Source organism: Epinephelus lanceolatus, chromosome 6 (assembly GCF_041903045.1).
Source record: "Epinephelus lanceolatus isolate andai-2023 chromosome 6, ASM4190304v1, whole genome shotgun sequence".
NCBI lineage: Eukaryota > Metazoa > Chordata > Actinopteri > Perciformes > Serranidae > Epinephelus > Epinephelus lanceolatus.
In genome coordinates this window covers 37,742,224-37,760,394 of record NC_135739.1, presented here as the reverse complement: position 1 = coordinate 37,760,394, position 18,171 = coordinate 37,742,224, and the positions used below count along the sequence as shown (strand labels likewise).

The 18,171-nt window shown below is 39.7% G+C and overlaps 3 protein-coding genes across 3 annotated transcripts in view; 1 reads left to right on the top strand and 2 right to left on the bottom strand.

The window, feature by feature from the left end:
* slc22a23b (solute carrier family 22 member 23b) overlaps positions 1 to 7,178 on the top strand; it is a 29,137-nt gene extending 21,959 nt beyond the window's left edge. Inside the window, exons 7-10 of the mRNA XM_033620939.2 lie at positions 99 to 325; positions 1,897 to 1,929; positions 2,109 to 2,232; positions 5,152 to 7,178. Of these exons, the coding sequence (XP_033476830.1) occupies positions 99 to 325; positions 1,897 to 1,929; positions 2,109 to 2,232; positions 5,152 to 5,572 (805 nt within the window). The 3' untranslated portion in view covers positions 5,573 to 7,178. The remainder of the gene's footprint in view (positions 1 to 98; positions 326 to 1,896; positions 1,930 to 2,108; positions 2,233 to 5,151) is intronic.
* Positions 7,060 to 11,736, bottom strand: psmg4 (proteasome (prosome, macropain) assembly chaperone 4). Its single transcript, XM_033620947.2, has 3 exons — positions 11,458 to 11,736; positions 10,098 to 10,173; positions 7,060 to 7,447 (listed from the first exon to the last, which is right to left on the bottom strand). The coding sequence occupies exons 1-3, from the start codon at positions 11,632 to 11,634 to the stop codon at positions 7,326 to 7,328; spliced, it is 375 nt and encodes a 124-aa protein (XP_033476838.1). The 5' UTR covers positions 11,635 to 11,736; the 3' UTR covers positions 7,060 to 7,325.
* A 558-nt stretch (positions 11,737 to 12,294) lies between these two features.
* bphl (biphenyl hydrolase like) lies at positions 12,295 to 17,037 on the bottom strand. Its single transcript, XM_033620945.2, has 7 exons — positions 16,829 to 17,037; positions 15,349 to 15,452; positions 15,061 to 15,227; positions 13,713 to 13,866; positions 13,453 to 13,584; positions 13,105 to 13,228; positions 12,295 to 12,991 (listed from the first exon to the last, which is right to left on the bottom strand). Exons 1-7 carry the CDS (start codon positions 16,909 to 16,911, stop codon positions 12,901 to 12,903), a joined length of 855 nt encoding a protein of 284 aa, XP_033476836.1. The 5' UTR covers positions 16,912 to 17,037; the 3' UTR covers positions 12,295 to 12,900.
* Positions 17,038 to 18,171: the final 1,134 nt, after the last annotated feature.

Below are 18,171 nucleotides of genomic sequence, written 5' to 3'. Positions count from 1 at the left end.
TATGAGCGTAAACTTGACTCGCCCCGCGGCAGAGGCATGTCTCAGGTACCGCCTCCCTGTCCACTTTCTTATTGTGTCTTTCTGTGTTGTTTGTGCAGGCTGACAGGTTATGGGATTCACCATTGCTTCGCCCGCAGTATGATGGACCCGGAGGCCCAGCCCACCACTATGTGCCACGCAGACTATTACACTATGGCTGGCATTGCTGTGGCAACCTGCCTGGCGCTTTGCCCCGCTGTGGGCTTGATGGGTCGGCGTGGAGGGCTGCTCACCTTTATGATCATAACAGCCCTGGCATCGCTACTACAGCTGGGCTTACTCAACTGTGAGTAATCACAAAGTCCTGTGACACTTAGTTACTAGTTACTCAAAATCAATTATTGCATCCTCTGTTTGAAATCAAATATGTACTGTTCCAAAAACTGTAACCAATTTTAAGTGAGTTTATCATTTTAAACTGCACAGCTGAAACTTTTGAATGCAAAGCTTGATAGGTGTATCAGTAGAAACTGTTGACAGCATTTTTTATCAGCTGTAGCTAGCTAGCTAAATTACGTTAATTATATGAGCTGTTGGAAAATAGTTGTTCTCACTCCCATTGCGTCAAATACGGCAGCGTGGTCAGTGGCCCTACCTTTCAAACTGTGACGCTTTAGGTACCCCTCTAGCATCAGTTTTGAACCTGTCAGTCTCCACGTATTACATGCTAAAGCAGTGGTTCCCAACTGGTCCAGCTATGGGGTCCAGATTTCTCCTTACTCATCAGTTCAAGATCCAAAAAGTTAAATATCTTAGGCATTATACTTGCATTTCACCGTGTCATCAAGCTAGTTTGCTGTCTCTCTCAAGTAGCTGTCTGTTACTCACTCACTCTACAGCAGGAAACAAGCACTTCAAAATAAAAGCTCTGTGCCAGAAATTCACTGTACGGAGAAATAAAGTGTTTTTTACAAACTTTACACATCTGTGAGTTACTTGCAGTCCATTCAGAATGGACTTGCGACTCACTTTAGGACTGGGACCCATCAGTTGGGAACCACTGTGCTAAAGCATCCTTTTTAAAATAAACCTCTGTGTTTACAGGAAATATTTACATGACATACGATACACATGTATGTCCTTTGCATTGGCTTTTGGCTTCACAGTAGACATGAGCGGCGGTCTCCTGGGTGAAAGTCCTGTGTTTGTTTGACCCATCCACCATCCCTCCCTTGTGCCCTGTGGGGACTTTCTAGCTCTAGCTGGGTTTACATTGGCATTGGCTGAAAGCCCGGTGCATCTCATACAGAAAAGGTGCCTTGTGCTTCAGTATCACACGCTGAGGGCCACTGTCTAAGCTGCTGTATTTGAAAACCCGTTCTCAAAAAACACACTGTTGCCCCATCCCCTACACCTTTGCTTATTTGTTTTGGAAAGGCAAGGAAAAAACTCCTAACAGTGGACTGTGTACTTTGATTAAATAGCAATTTGAGAATGGTCTGAAGCTTTGATAGACCTGTTGTTTATCTATGATTGGACAACTGCTGCTCAGGGAAAGGTTTAGCAAAAGGTCAAGTCAGAAAAATCAGTAAAATATGTCATGAAAGTTACTGCAAAACACAAAGTTAAAAATAAACAGTAAAGTTAAGTACTCGCGCACTTTGCTTCCCTGTGTCATTAAAACAGTACTGCCTGCAGTTCATCTCTCAGTCTTATAGGAGTCTCTCCTCATTCTCCCTTTTCTGACCTACATATGCAGAGCAGTAGTCATTATTTCAGGCTCCAGTGGTTAACTGTTCAGAGTTCTCCTCAAGGCCTTTTTTTACTCTGCTTTTTATGAGTCAGCACTGTGGTACCCTTTGTGCTTACTAATGACATCCTCTCCTCTATTCTCCAATGCTCACTAATGGAATCCAGTGATTGGGAAGTACAGCCTTCGCCATGACACAGGTACAACTACAGTTTATGGATTTGTGATATATTGTAGTCTAATTTTAACGTCCCTGTGCAATAACCAAAGTACATAAAAATATAAACGCTCTCATTTGTGCCTGTCTCTATGTTAAATGTTTGTGTTTCATGCCGCATGTTTCTGGGGTGCTTATGTTTTCTTGTCCTCTTCTGGACAGTTCTTCGGGACACTCTGAACAGGAAATTCTCGGTGGCCTTCTCCATCATCGGCATGTTCTCCTCTCATGCAGTCAGCATACTCAGCATATTCTTTTGTGCTGAAATCACTCCTACTGTCATCAGGTGAGTCTGGATGGTCATAAACAGAAAATACACTGCCTGGCCAAAAAAAAAGTCGCCACCTGGATTTAACTAAGCAAATAGGTATGAGCCTCCTATTGGATAATTACTGCATGGGCGATTATCTTTCAGCTGGCAACAAGTTATTTAACCCCAACTGGTGCAATGAGTTGCTTCTCATTTCCTAAACAACCATGTCGAAAGACACATCCCGTGGTCGTGGAAAAGATGTTAGTCTGTTTGAGAAGGGTCAAATCATTGGCATGCATCAAGCAGAGAAAACATCTAAGGAGATTGCAGAAACTACTAAAATTGGGTTAAGAACTGTCCAACGCATTATTAAAAACCGGAAGGATAGTGGGGACCCATCGTCTTTGAGGAAGAAATGTGGCCAGAAAAAAATCCTCAATGATCGTGATCGGCGATCACTTAAACGTTTGGTGAGATCAAATCGAAGAAAAACAACAGTAGAACTCAGGGCTATGTTTAATAGTGAAAGTAAGAGCATTTCCACACGCACAATGCGAAGGGAACTCAAGGGATTGGGACTGAACAGCTGTGTAGCCTTAAGAAAACCACTAATCAGTGAGGCTAACCGGAAAAAAAGGCTTCAATTTGCTAGGGAGCATAAAGATTGGACTCTGGAGCAATGGAAGAAGGTCATGTGGTCTGATGAGTCCAGATTTACCCTGTTCCAGAGTGATGGGCGCATCAGGGTAAGAAGAGAGGCAGATGAAGTGATGCACCCATCATGCCTAGTGCCTACTGTACAAGCCTGTGGGGGCAGTGTTATGATCTGGGGTTGCTGCAGTTGGTCAGGTCTAGGTTCAGCAACAGTATGTGCTCAAAGAATGAGGTCAGCTGACTACCTGAATATACTGAATGACCAGGTTATTCCATCAATGGATTTTTTTCTTCCCTGATGGCACGGGCATATTCCAAGATGACAATGCCAGGATTCATCGGGCTCAAATTGTGAAAGACTGGTTCAGGGAGCATGAGACATCATTTTCACACATGGATTGGCCACCACAGAGTCCAGATCTTAACCCCATTGAGAATCTTTGGGATGTGCTGGAGAAGGCTTTGCGCAGCAGTCAGACTCTACCATCATCAATGCAAGATCTTGGTGAAAAATTAATGCAACACTGGATGGAAATAAATCTTGTGACATTGCAGAAGCTTATCGAAACAATGCCACAGCGAATGCGTGCCGTAATCAAAGCTAAAGGCAGTCAAATGAAATATTAGAGTGTATGACCTTTTTTTTTGGTGGTGACTTTTTTTTTGGCCAGGCAGTGTACAACACTTAGGGGAGCCTTATGCTGTAGGCCAGCTCCAGGCTATGTCTGAAATAAATTCTTATATGCTACCTATAAGAAACTATCAACTGTGTGCCATTTTTTTGATTGTCCAAAATCTCGGTGTAAAATTTGTGCACCACAGTGGCCACAACTGAATACAAAATGTGATGAATCTTAATAATAGAGGGAATAGCGAGTGATTCAGACATAGGCCAAATTTGTGTATTAATGCCGTACTGCATATTAATTTTAACTAAGTTTGAGTTATAGTATGTTAAACTTACATGTTAAGTTTCTACCGTGGTCATAAAAATGTGTGCATCATCCTTTATATGTTGATTGGTGTATCCCTGTAAAAACTGTGCTGTCTTCTTGTTACATTTGAATTGACAGTGTGATTCTAAAGTCACAGCTTAACTGATGTCTGTCAGCACACATGAAAAGTTGTGTTCCTATATTAAATGGTAAGGTACATTGATTTACAGTATACTTTGACAAGTACTACATAGAACACAGTATTAAACTGTGTGGACCTTGAACTAATGACTAAGGAGAAATCTGGACCCGGTGGCTGGACCAGTTGGGAACCACTGATAAAGACCATACTGTACATTAGTACAATGTATAGAATATTTAGACTCAGCTGTGGTTCTCATGTTGCTTGGCTCCATCTTGTGGAGCAGTATTGACGCACAGCTGAGTATGAACTTCATGCCTCCAAAAGATTCAGTATGCTTCAAACAAACTAGTTCCTTTGAGGTGTCCTGCAAAGGTGTCTTAAAGACACAAGTCTTTGTACCAGTGCAGTTTCACTTGAAGGTGGGCCCGGAAGTGTGCTACAATAAAAAGGGAAGAGACAGGATGTATGGGGTAAACGTGCACATTTTCAGTCAATCTCCCCCGTGTTATAGAGTGGTGCAGGAGTGAGTCCTAAAACCAGAAATGAGTCAGCATTTTATCACTCCCAGTTCCCAGTTTAGCCAGTCAATGGGTTATTTAAATGGGGTTTGGGTTAGATGCCTGAAATAGAATCTGTGGTTAACAAAAGCTTCATGTTTTGTTTGGTACATAAAATACCCAACTTGTGAATTCTGAAGCCCTTAGGTGTCTTAAAATAGACAGTTGCTAACATGTTGTTAAATGAGATTACAGGGTGTAATCACTCTGAACACGGCTTTATAGCCTTGTTGTGATGGTGACGTTAAGTCATGCGACCATGGTGTAGTTTGTTTATAGCCTAATGTTAGCTTTTTATTTCTGGTGAAAAGTGGTGTTCATTTGTGTAGATTATCTTGCGGAACAAAACCTGTGAGTATCGTAAATTTTTGTTTGTTTTCTGCAATAAACCAAAATCCAACTGAAAAATCCCATACGCTTATCAATCGCCAATCACTGCATGACATGAACATAATCGAAGGAAAGTTTCTAAAATTATTGGTCACGGCCCCTCTTATCTGAAGTCAAACAGGTGTGGAGGGAGTGAGGTTTCAGACTCTGTTCGCTGATTGAATAAGAATTCCACTTAAAGATTGCTGATGCCTTTAGAGCTCCTGTCATTTTTAGTCACGTCAGGCTAGCTTGGTCACAGATCTGCTTCACTTCCTCTTCCTCTGTGCAGGGGTGGAGGGTTGGGCTTGGTCCTGGCCAGTGCAGGCTTCGGCATGCTCACCGCACCCATCATGGAGCTCCACAACCAGAAGGGCTACTTTCTGCATCACGTGATCTTCGCCTGCTGCACCCTCCTGTGCATCATCTGCCTGCTGCTGCTGCCCGAGCCGCGTGGCCAGCCCCTGCCGGAGAGCCTGGCTGACGGAGAGACCTTCACCCGTCAGACCCTGCTCCACCCAGGAGAGCAGCACCTCCTTCTCGCCAAGACTGATGGGGACTACTCCCGTGTCCACGACACGCCGTTACACCTCACAGCCACTGGGGGAGCTACGGTGGCAGCAGCAACCGCTCTGGCAGCGGTGCCTGCCTCGTACGCCCTGGCCACTGGTGGGGAGGTGATTGGAAATCGTGCCATAGCCAATGGGGTGTGAGCATCATAGCAATAGTCTACTACCGTGCTAATTATTGTTCAAGCATTAACATGAACCGAATGGTTGTTGAACTGGTGGAAAAAGACTTTTAAGGGAAAAGAGAATCTTTCGGATGAACCAGATGAACTCTTAAATGATGAGGTTTGAAATGGTGACGATAATAAATTTGTGTAGTTTGTAGTGACTATGATTCATTCAGGAGTTGCCAAAAAACATTTTACTGGACTAAGTTGATCTGAAGTCAGTGTGTGTGTTAAATAATATGAAAGTCTTCAGTGGTGTTGGTGGTTTTCTTGCACTGCTGTCCGCTCTGTCGAGAATGATTTACAGGTGAAAGAAGCAGACGCAGGCAAGTGAGGAGGCAAAGTAGAGCAGACTAGCTTTCAATAAGGTGTGCTCTGTGAGGGTTCGGTTTGTAGTTTTGACTCATTGAGAGAGGATTTCACTGCATCTTATAATTCTTTACAAGTTATTTTGCACTAAATGTCACAATCAAGTGTTTGTGATTTTCAGCCAACATGTTTGAGATCCAGGGATTGGCTAAACCACTACCACTCTTTTTTGCATGAAAGGGCACAAACAGTTTTACATGTTTCTCCTTATTTGTGGTCCCTCTACTAGAAGTCCAATGTGGCACTTTATCCTCAGAGATGAGGTCAGTGTAGACACTGAGTTTTTAAAAAAAAGCATTACTGCTGTTAGTGTGGGTGTATGATGGTTGTCTGATGTGGCAAACAGCCGGAGACCTTGGCAGACTGTACGTGTAGCCTGTAGAGACTGCGGGTAATGCTGAACAAATCTGAGAGTTGAACAGACATTAGAGTGACCGGTCAGTGTACTACTGTATGTCTTATGACGCATCTCAGTATTTAAATGGCTTTATCATGATGGCTCTGTTCTTTTTCACAAAACAGAGAATGTAATTCAAGAAAACCAGTATTTATTTTGTCATGCTGCCAAGGGCATTTTTGTTGCTTGAAATACCTCCTTAATTAGCAAATATTTCCACTCCAACTCTCACTCCTTGTTCTCTGTACTGTGGTAATGTTGTAATCCTGCTCCTAGGATGTGTAACTCTAGCCAGAAAGCACAATGTTTTACAGTTTTTATAAATAAACGTTTGTGACGATTAGAATAGAGCAGCGTAGTCTGCGTAGACCTGGCCTAGTTGTGATCAGTGTACATTTATACACTTTACTACGTAAGTATCCCTTAGGACTGCATAAAAATGTAAGGTATGTATACATGTACCATTCATTCATTCATAATGTATGGACCATTGACTTTTTATAGGATATAAGCACAGAATAGATAAATCATCCCATATACCATTCTCCATCCAAATATACCTGAATCCACAGATTGTCCATTTTTTAAATCATGTTTAGTACACAGCACGTGTTTTGAACACCCTGTATGGTTTACTAGTTTGTATGTTTTCGACAGTTAAACACTCGGAGAAAAAAAAAAACAAACTCAACCACTAATGCTGTTTTCTAAGTGTTATTTTTTTAATATGATGCATTTGTACAAAAAGCCATAGGCCTACATGTTTTGATAATAAACCACTTAATTTATTATGTCAATAAAAGAACACTTGATGTGACTGTTTGTGGTTATTGTGCTGGAGTGCAATTACAGTATCTGGAAGGAGTACTTAAATCCAAAGAAGAGTGCCCTGCTACTTTATGTTGACCTTCTTCCTGCGTGTCCTCAGTTCTACACAAAACACAGTTTTAAAAAATGAATGTGTTCAGAAGTGTTCAGGGTGAAGCTCCAGCTCTTTTTTGATCCTGTTCTCCACCAAAAGACTGATGTTGGAGTCTGTCATTGGAAGACTGTAACTCACATATACTTGCTTTTGGGTCTTCTTTGCTGCAAAACAGAACAGAAAATTATTTCACTTTTAGTTCACGTAATACTCTTAATGGTTAGCTATGGTACACAATTACACTGAAGTCATTGGTCTTGGAAGTTTTTTTTTTTAACCTTGTTAGTGTATTTTGCATGTTTTTAACATTTTAGGGCTTTATTGTCTTTAATACAGAGCAGCTGGAGAGTGACAGGACAGGGGACAGAGAGGGGGAATAACAGGCAGCAAAGGGACATTGGTTCGAATCAAACCTGAGCCACAATCTATTACCCAGCCTACATGGGGCGCACACTCTACTAAATGTCATTTCTGTTTTTGCAGGTTTTTATCCAAGTCCTTCTGAACCAGAGGGTCTGGGGGCCCTTGAGAAAGTTCTAGAGGGTCCCCAGAAAAATTGGGAATAGTTTATTTTTACTATTTAATTCAGTGTAGAAGTGAGCTCAATGTGTGTGAGTCATAACAGTGACGACTCTAATTAAAGGGTTCCCCATAGTCGACAACTATGGAACTCTGGTTTTAATCAAATCTAACAACCAAGTTTTATCAGATGGAGGGCCCTGAAGTCTTATCACATGGGGGCCGTGCCCTGATGTGTATCATCATTTTTTTGACATGAAAAAGGTTGAGAATCACTGTTTTATAATATTTATGTCTATTTTTAAATTCCAACCATTCTCTGAAGCATATGTATTTCCCCCGCAATGTGAAGAAGCCATTGTTTTTAATTACATTTGGGGTTGTATAAATATCAACATGTTAAGTATTGTAACTCACCTGACATATGTAACATCTCATGGTGGACATTATCATCACTTATCTTTATCAATCCTGTATAATAGCTTTGTCGCTATACAATATCAGTGATGGAATCTAACTAGGTGCATTTACTCAAGTACTGTAGTTAAGTACAGTTTGGACACACTTGCTTATAATATTTATTTGACAATTACTTTTTACATAAAACACACATGATAAGCTTAAATGATATAATGCAGTACTGTACTGATAATCCAACAAGTTGTACCCAAAGTATCCAAAAATGGCTCCATACTGGGCAACTACAACATTAAAAGCTCTTACATGCATATGCTAGTGATGAACATAGAATAATAAAATATTCTGTGATAATATAACACTTTGAAAAAAGCCATTCCCCATAATGACTACTTTCTCTATTGATTTACCGTGAGTACATTTTGCTAATAACAGATCTGTACTTTCACTTAAGAAACATTTTAATTTCAGGACTTCTACTTGTAATGGGATGTCTTTAGAACACAGTATTTAGCATAGTATTTAACATAGTATATTTACAGTACAGTATATTACAGTATATTTATATAAGTGAAGGGTGTGAGTACTTCTTCACCCACTGCATAGTAGAACATTTTTGAATCAATCTACAATTGAAACTGCCATAGCACACACTCTGACAACGATTTAGAGAACTGTTAGCAGTAAAGTTGATTAGTGGTTTCTAGCAAATGGGCTAAAAGTGGGGATGCATGATAATACTGGCACGTCATCAGAATCGACCAACATGCTTTTTCTTGCTGTGCACAATGAATGAATACTACACACATTGAAAAGCATATGTCTCCATCTGTTGGTGGGCTGTTAGGATAAGATTATGCATGCATAATATGATGTTAATTCCACTATATACGAGACTTGATGATCACTAAAATTAGGTAGGGAAAAAAGTATATATATCCATTCCGGTATCAGCCAAATAAGTGGTTACTGGCATATCGGACATCGGCAAAACATCTATCATCGCGCATCCCTAGCTCAAACATATAAAAACATCTTTGATATCCACAAAGAAACAACCACCTGACAGCTGAAAAAGTATTTCAGCTTTTTTATAACTTACTATAACTTAATACATCAACCAATCAATCAATTTTATTTATAAAGCCCAGTATCACAAATCACAATTTGCCTCAGAGGTACGGCATACATTTTAGGACATCCTCAGGTGTCAGGTTTCAGCGTCGGACCTTAGATGAAAAGGCATAAGGTCTCAGAAAAACCTCTGTCAGACGTCACACTAAACGGCCTCAGAAAAAAAGTCATCGGACCAAAAGGCGTCAGAAAAAAAGTCGTCAGACTAAATGGCCTCGGAAAAAAAGTCATCGGACCAAAAGGCATCAGAAAAAAAAGACGTCAGACCAAAAGGCCTCAGAAAAAAAGACATAAGACCAAAAGGCATCAGAAAAAAAGTCATCAGACCAAAAGGCATCAGAAAAAAAGTCGTCAGACCAAAAGGCATCAGAAAAAAAGTCGTCAGACTAAACAGGCTCAGAAAAATCAGGGTTTTTTTTCACTTTTTTTCTGAGGCCGTTTAGTCTGACGACTTTTTTTCTGAGGCCGTTTTGTCTGACGACTTTTTTTCTGATGCCTTTTGGTCTGACGTCTTTTTTTCTGATGCCTTTTGGTCTGATGACTTTTTTTCTGAGGCCGTTTAGTGTGATGTCTGATAGAGGTTTTCCTGAGACCTTATGCCTTTTCATCTAAGGTCTGATGCTGAAGCCTGACACCAGAGGGCTTTACAGCCCCCCCCCCCCCAAAACCTTTAACGGGGAAAAAAATGGTACATTAGCAGCAATAATGAGACATGTAAATTAATGCAAAGTCATACATCATTACCTAATCTCTGTGCCAAGGAATTAGGAGCAGTATTGGATGGGTCCCCCATGATTAATGTAGATAAAGGCATTGAATCCTGCAGACAGAAAAAACAATTAGTACAACAGTGTTTTGTCTCTCAGGAAGGACAAAAATCTTTAGCTCTCTGACATCACAACATCCAATGACATCAAATGTGTTCCTCTCTTAATATGTTTGTCAGCCCATGTGTTTCCGAAATGTTTTCAAACTAAGGTTAATGAATCCCAAAAGCCTTTTCAAAAAGCTTTTCTTCCAGTGACTCCTGGTTGAGGATGGCTGGGTTGTCTCTAGGGTTTTTGGTATAGTGGGGGGATGTCAAGGAAAACATGTGGGCTACTGCACTTTGGGCAGAAGATTTATTATATTTTGCCAGAAGATTTATTATATTTTGCCTGCTAAGGACCCATTAACCAACCAGTGCTGCAATAATACTTTATCATACAGACATTAATATTAGATTATGAGCCAGGTCCCCACTATACAACAGAGCCTCAAGACAACATAGCAGACAACATAGCAGTGCCCTCCTGTTAAAGGGGTCAACACATCAAGACCACAAAACATGTTGAATGCCATGAATGCTAGAAGTGAGAAATATAGTATGAAATATCAATTAAGAGTTGATAGATAAAATAATCAGACAGGAATGTTTTGTTGTTGTTTTTTTGTTTCTTTGTTTGTTTTGATAATCCATTAGGGCAGATTTAAGTACTCCATTACACTGATGCAGAATTCATATAAAAAAGAATCAGCTCCACTTTTTGATTTACAACACTGCCCACAATGGCCCAGAAATATACTTGACAGAATTGAGATAAATGCTTCAATGTTCAGTACAGAAAAGATCACAGTTTCAAATCATCGCCCATCCCTAATGATTACAGATAGATTTGTTTATAATATGCAAAGTTTTGACATATCCCTCACTTAACCTTCTGTCATTACCACAATAAAACCTAAAAACATTAAAAAAAAAACTGCAGGAAATCAAAAACTGTCCCAGCTGCTCACAAAAATCCCCACAACTATCTGTGGATGTAGACCTCCATGAAACGTTTGCAGTGCTGAATAGGAGGAGGAGTTTTAAGTGTGCAAATATCTTAATTCGTAAAGTAACACTTAAGCTTACTAAAGCTGTTAAATAAATGTAATGTAACATAGTGGAGTAAAGAGTAGGCTGCAATATCCCCAAGAGATATAATGTTAACTAGTAAAAGAAAAAGGTTCATTAAAAAAAACTACTCAAGTACCTCAAAATTATAACGTTACTTAAACACAATGCTAGGGTAATTTTACTTGATAACATCCCACCACTGTTCATTTAGTTGTGTTTACTCACATATTTGCTGCTCATTGACACCGCCATGTTGGACAGGACCGGACTCGAACCGACCCACAGGAAGAACCCGCCGCTCAGCTTCATCACGTGAAAGTGTATGACCTGCTCCAAAATCCTCTCCGAGAAATTATGCACCGTGATGGCGTTGGAGACCGCACCGTTTTGTGTTTCGTTCATATTTCTTTGATTTAACTCCAGCTAGCTGTAACTGGCAAACACTGGAACTCGTGCTAGCTACAAACAGAAACAGTTGCCACTTCCTGGTTATGAGTAAACTGGCAGACCAAAGCAATCGATCATGAGTGTTCAGACGTGCAGCACCAGCACAACCGATCTGCACTATACTTAATCTCAGTGACGAAAGAATACTCAAAGTAAAAAGTTTTGCATTCAAAATCTACTTACAGTTCTAAAAGTAAAAGTATTTATGATGCAGAATGGACCCTTACACAATAATATCTATTATATTGTTGGATTATAATTATCGATGCATTCATGTCTTCAGATGGAGCTCATTTTAATTACATCAAATACTGCTGGCCTGCTTAATCGATAACAATAAATCAAAGTGTATTAGTTGATTTATGTTTTGTATCATTAATCTGAATCTTCAAAGCAACAAGTAACTAATGTTATCAAATAAATATAGCAGAGTGAAAGCTACAATATTTGCCTCTGAAATGCAGTGGAGAAGTATATAAGAGCAGGGAATGGAAATTCTCAAGTAAAGTACAAGTACCTCTAAACTGATAATAAGGACAGCGCTTGAGTAAATGTACATTCAACCATTGTTTACTTAGTAAACTGAACCTTAAATATAACTCAACATAAGGTAACTTAAGTTGTAAGAAATAATTTTATTAATGCTGATAAATCATTTTCAATTTGAAATCATTAACAGTCTTGTAATCACCAAAGTCTGCAGCTCATGTTAGTGCCTTTTCATCCCTTATTTTAAGATGCTTTGTGAGTGACAAAATTAAAAACTACTCTTAGTGACATTTAACAATATTGCAACCTCAGTTTTGTGGTGTTACAATGATCGATGTGGTTATATAGCTTTGCATTAGTGTTTGTTTTTGTGAGCAGCAGTGAGCAGCTGCAGACATTTTACTTTTACTTGATTGGAACTGTGTTTCATACGACCTTAGCAGCTGCCTATTTAAAGTTATGTAACTGTAATGTCAGACTCATTAGCCCCCAGTTATAGAAAATGCTACTGACTTACATAACATGACAAAATAATTCACCTTCCTGCTTCATAAAATTTTCAATTGTAGAAAAAAATAATATTGAAAATTTAATGCAAAATATTCAACAATTGATGCCTCGTGAAAACAGTGTAGAAATAAAATAATCAATACCATTCAATAAAATCAACCAAATTAAGTCTTTGGTGTAAATAGCCAAATCAGTTGTTATTTCACAGTGTTAATTAATTGCTCAGTCTTCCAGAAAGTCTTCCACTAGTTTGTTGAACTCTTCAGCGTACCTCAGGTGGAGATTGTGTTTACCCTCCGGCATCAGGTGTAACCTAGATTTGGGACAAAAAAAAAATCATATCGCATGTTTCCTTTCCTAAATTTAAGGTATTTGAAGTGTTGCCATGTAAATGTCTGCGCAAGTGTGTGTCTGATGTCATCTCACTGGGATCTCTTGATGTGTTTGAGGAGGTACTGTGGGTGGATGCTGGGCACCATGGGGTCTTTCTCTCCATGAATGACAAGGGTTGGACAGGTGATTTGGGGCAGAAGCTCCAGGCAGATGCTTCCTGATCAGAGGACATTTAAGTTAATATTTTGGCATCAGTCTTTACAACTGGCATTTATTAGAACATAACAAAATCTATAAGTGTCTCAAATTTATTCTCCACATATTTGTTGTGGAGGAAATAGCATTATGAATGCAAAGCATTTACTTTTTTTAATTATTTCTGATGGTTTTCAGTTTCAACTTCACTTGTGTAATGAGCCTGTTACAAAATGAAGTCAGCACCTTCGGGGTTTTTTGCATACTGTGCGATCCCATCCACCCAGGCCTCCCAGGTTTTAGCAAAGACTTCTGCTCCATACACCTCCTCCATGGGCTGCCTCATCCTAGCACTCCACCTGGAGACATCACGGACCGCTGTGCGTTCCCAAAGACACCCATGCACACACGAGTGCACACAGTTAAGAAAGATTTCATGCACAGTTGACACAGTTTGGGACTACACTGGCAGTTACCAAAGACAATGAAAAGTAGAGTAGGAGTACCATCGTAAAGCTTGAGGTCCTGATGGGACACAAAGGCATTGGTTCCCCATACAACCATCTTGTTAATCACGTCCGGGTTCCTTGCTGCTGCAATCAGAGCGGTGATTCCTCCATCACTCCACCCCAGCAGAGAGAACTTTCCAAACCCCAGTGCCTGCCAATAAAATGAAAAAAAAAAATACTGCACATCACTAACAAAGTTTCTATTGCCTCCTCTATGATGGCCTCATATGCATAACATAATGAACATACTGAGGTGAACTGGCTACCATTCTTGTCATTGCAAAAAAAAAAATCTCATCATAGAACATATTTTCAAGAAATTAAATGACATCATTTGTGGTAAATTACAGAAAACGATGAAAAATACTGATGTGAACAAGATTGTGTATGACTTGCTAAACTAAGAGCATGGATTAATAAACTGTGTGTTCAATTTAGCAATTGGATGAATCATCTGTGTAAAAATTGGTAAGAATGCTATAACAAGCTTCCTGTATGCGGCACATAATGACGTGACGTGACAATCAGCTACTCAGAGCAGAGCACACATTAGACACCATTCAAGGTCATATTTGAAAGAAGACCAGAGGAGCTATTCTGAGGTATAATTTGTGGTTTTACGTTAGAAAAAGATTTGTGCAGCAGAAAAATGCTTTGACTTGCTAATTTTTAGTCTATTAAGTGCATCATAGATGATATTATAGTGTTTTCACTATTATTCTGAAACCATTTATTAGTTTGCACTTCCTTTTAGCTGGTTTGACAATTGACTACAACATTACTGTTTTGTTTATTGTTTATTTACTTTATTAATCCCCCTGAGGGGAAATTCAATGTTTTCACTCTTGCTTGTCAATTACACACGCTTGTCAATTGTGTGTCCGAAAGACACACACATGCACAAACAGGACCAGGACATGCACAAAGTGGAGAGATGTCAGAGTGAGGGGGCTACCCTTGGTGAGGCGCCCCGAGCGGTTGCGGGGTTCAATGCCTTGCTCAAGGGCACCTCGGCAGTGCCCAGGAGGTGAACTGGCACCTCTCCAGCCACCAGTCCACGCTCCATATTTGGTCCGGACGGGGACTCGAACAGGCAACCCTCCGGTTCCCAACCCAAGTCCCTATGGACTGAGCTACTGCTGCTTTACTTTACCCTACTTTAAAAAAAAATTGTTTTCACACAATTATAATTCCCCACTTTTATTGTTTAACACCTTGCTTCAAAGTTTCCTTTGTGCTTTACTGGACACTAAACTGCACTACTATTTGTCAATCCATGCTCTCAGGTTTGCACACCCATGTTCCCTTCTTATCCACCCTTGCTTGATCAACAGACTGATGAGACCTTCATCAGATCCACTGCATCCTTTGCATCTCTCTCAAAGAAGTCAGGGGGGAAGTCTCTGTCTGGAGGACGGGATTGTCCATAACCGCGAGGATCCAAGCCCACTATGGTGAAACGTTCCTTATTCAGAGACTTCAGCTGGGGTCCAAAATCAGTCCGCGTGCTCCCTGTGGTATATGAGACAAAAGCAGTTTTCACAAGCTCAGAGGATGTACACCTAAACTACATAAGGCAGTCTGAGAGAGATCTATCCAGAAAGTCTAAAAAGGGATGTGTTGTTGTATTTACCCAGAGCACCAGGAATCAACAACACAGCGTGGTTCCCGCTGCCTGTCTGCTCGTAGAACAGATCCACTCCATTAACATGCTGCTTGCCTGAGGCCACTGAGGAGCTGCAGGGAAACAGACAGGTAGACTGAGGCAGTAATGGACATGGTGATGGATAAGAATAGAACAGCTCTGACTAGTAAAAAACACTGGCTTCATTTGACAGTCACAACAACACCCAATTATTTCTTACAATAACACAAATCATGTTGTAAGAAAATAACAATGTATCTTTATTGTGTTTTGCTGGCTGACAAAAAGGTTAACCTGTTGTCATGACTTGAGCTCAACACCATGTTCTCCCTATAACCCTCAGTAACAGCTCCTGCTTTAAACATTATTGTAATTTTGACTAATTCTTCTTGATGTATGACATTGTTGTGCTATTCATCTGTGTAGTAGGTTGTGCATAATTACAGCTGTGTTCCCTTGGTCTCCTGTAAATGTGATCGTATTTAGTCCTTTGTTTCACAGTTTGCTCCCCCAGGTCACTGTGATCTGCTGTTAAACATGACTCATGCTATGAGGAGGGCCTCTGACCTGAACATGTCAGCAAGATGCTTTAATAAAACATGAAGCTGCACTGATGATGACTGCTTTGCTTTGATGCACAGAAACTACAAAAAAAGGGACAGGAAAATGCCTCAGTTCAGGAGAAGTCTTGTGAACTTTTAAAACTTTTGTGTCAAAATGTGTTGACACATCTTCATCTTCATCAACATTGTTAAACAACAGCTATATACAAATGACATGTCCAATCTTATTTTAGATCACGGAAAATGCTGAATAGTAATTACAGTAGACATTTGTAAGAAATGTGGGGTTTTTTTTGTTTTTTGTTTTTTTTATAGATATGTTTTTGGCCACTTTTCTTACATTTCTGAAACTTTACAAGGTGTGATGACTTGGAGATTTACCTAATAGTAGAGTGGATGTTGGCATATGGTTTCAGGCTCAGTAGTCATATTCACATGACCATAAATATTTCGATTTTACAGATTTTTTTTTTTAAGGCTTTTAATTTTTGTTTTAATATTAAATATGCAATCCTACTGCATGGATGCTAAACAAAAGATATCATGACATACTGAAAGCTCCAACTAAAATACTACTACTACCCTAATCCATAATGTTAATAATAAATACTGCCATAAATGTTAAGTGATACAGCGGGACGTCTGGTGTATTTCCTTACAGATTGTGATAAATCAGCATTGTTATTTCGAGCATACTTAAGACCTGTATGGTGCCCTGCTTTGCTCTACTACGCCATCTAGTGGCTTTAAATCGAACAAACCTCCACAGAAATTCTACTACAGGGACAAACATGTTGCTACAAGCAGGCCACACACTTCCTGTTCGCTCAATGCAGCCCTTTGTGGTTAAAGTCCAGATTTCAGTGTACATAAAAACATGCACATATCAAACAGAGAGCGGTTACCAGTAGGGATGGATCGCTGTCATGACTCTCTTTACGCCAGATCTGCATTTAAAGAAACGTCCTCCGAGTACAAACAGCGCCATTCCTCAGTGTCCGACCAGGCGGAGCAGCTCTGCTGCTTTCTGATATGTGGTTGAAGATTAAACTTAGTCTCTGTCTGACTGCAGATCATGTAACCCTGCACTGTCTGGTTGTTTTTTTTTTGGAGAAGCCAGGAAGTTGTGCTCAGTTTGGCACTTTCCACGTCGTTTTTATTTACAAAGAAAAAAAAAATTAAAGCGAAAGTACGACAACGAACCGAAAGGCAACATTCACGTGAGGGATATTATTTTAGATACACTTGGAAATATTCTAGTGCACTAATATTTACAGGTGCCTGTATTTCCTAACGTTTTCAGAGGAATTTTCCTCCACAGACTTAAGTCATGTGGAACAGGGGAAAATAGAGACAATGAACTACAGTGAATTTAGGCAGGTGTTTTCCAGAAGAGTTTCCACTTAGGTAAAGTTCCATATAAACACATCAAAATATTTATTCACTTTTGATTTTCTATTGGAAACTTAGTTCTGCATATAATTTGAGGTGTTTGTTTGCCTGTACAAAGTTCACATTTTTGCATTTTTTCTGATGACCTGCTGCACCCTAGCAGACCCCTCCTGGTGAGACTAGAAAATAACTGAAATCAATTTATTGGAAATGAACCAACAGGATTATTAGTATATCAAACTAGTCCTTTCCAGAAAACCTCATATGACCACACTTACAGTATTAACAGCATTTATCTTTCTTAGCCTTTCCAGGAAATCAGGAAATAAAATTTGACTTTATATGGTTGATGCATTCACAGACAAAGAAATGTACAGTATTGTTATTTCCTACATAGTGACACTGGTATTTGGGGTCGAACTCCATTTTAGACCTCTTACAAACAAACTGATAAAACTAGAATAACAAAAATCAAAGAACACTTGATAGAGCACGTAAAAACGAGGGAACCTTATTAGGTTTACAGGTATTCAGTCATAAATCAAAGTATTGGACAAGTTCAAATTTTTACCAAGTCAGAGTTATTACAGTTCATCCTGAGGGAACATAAATGTCTGAACTAAATCAAATCAAATTTCACGATAATCCAATGGTAAACGAGATATTTCAGAACAAACTACAAATGTGAACCTGTGAGCACCAGAGGAAAAGTCAGGGGATCACTGAAGTCAGTAGGATTCATCTTCTGAGGACCATGAATGTCTGTACAAAATGTGTGCCAGTCAGTTTTGTCGATGTTGAGCTATTTTACTGGATAAGTGAAAACTTGATAAGTCAGGGAAACATCAGTAGGCAT

Coding starts and splice junctions, on each gene's coding strand:
- bphl (XM_033620945.2), bottom strand. CDS start 16,911: ATGGCGCTGTTTGTACTCGGAGGACGTTTCTTTAAATGCAGATCTGGC. Junction 13,867..15,060: donor ATGCAGTGGATCTGATGAAG/GTCTCATCAGTC, acceptor TTTTATTGGCAG/GCACTGGGGTTTGGAAAGTT. Junction 13,229..13,452: donor GTATGCAAAAAACCCCGAAG/GTGCTGACTTCA, acceptor TCCTCTGATCAG/GAAGCATCTGCCTGGAGCTT.
- psmg4 (XM_033620947.2), bottom strand. CDS start 11,634: ATGAACGAAACACAAAACGGTGCGGTCTCCAACGCCATCACGGTGCAT. Junction 10,174..11,457: donor TGTCAATGAGCAGCAAATAT/GTGAGTAAACAC, acceptor TTCTGTCTGCAG/GATTCAATGCCTTTATCTAC. Junction 7,448..10,097: donor TTCCTTGGCACAGAGATTAG/GTAATGATGTAT, acceptor TCTGTTTTGCAG/CAAAGAAGACCCAAAAGCAA.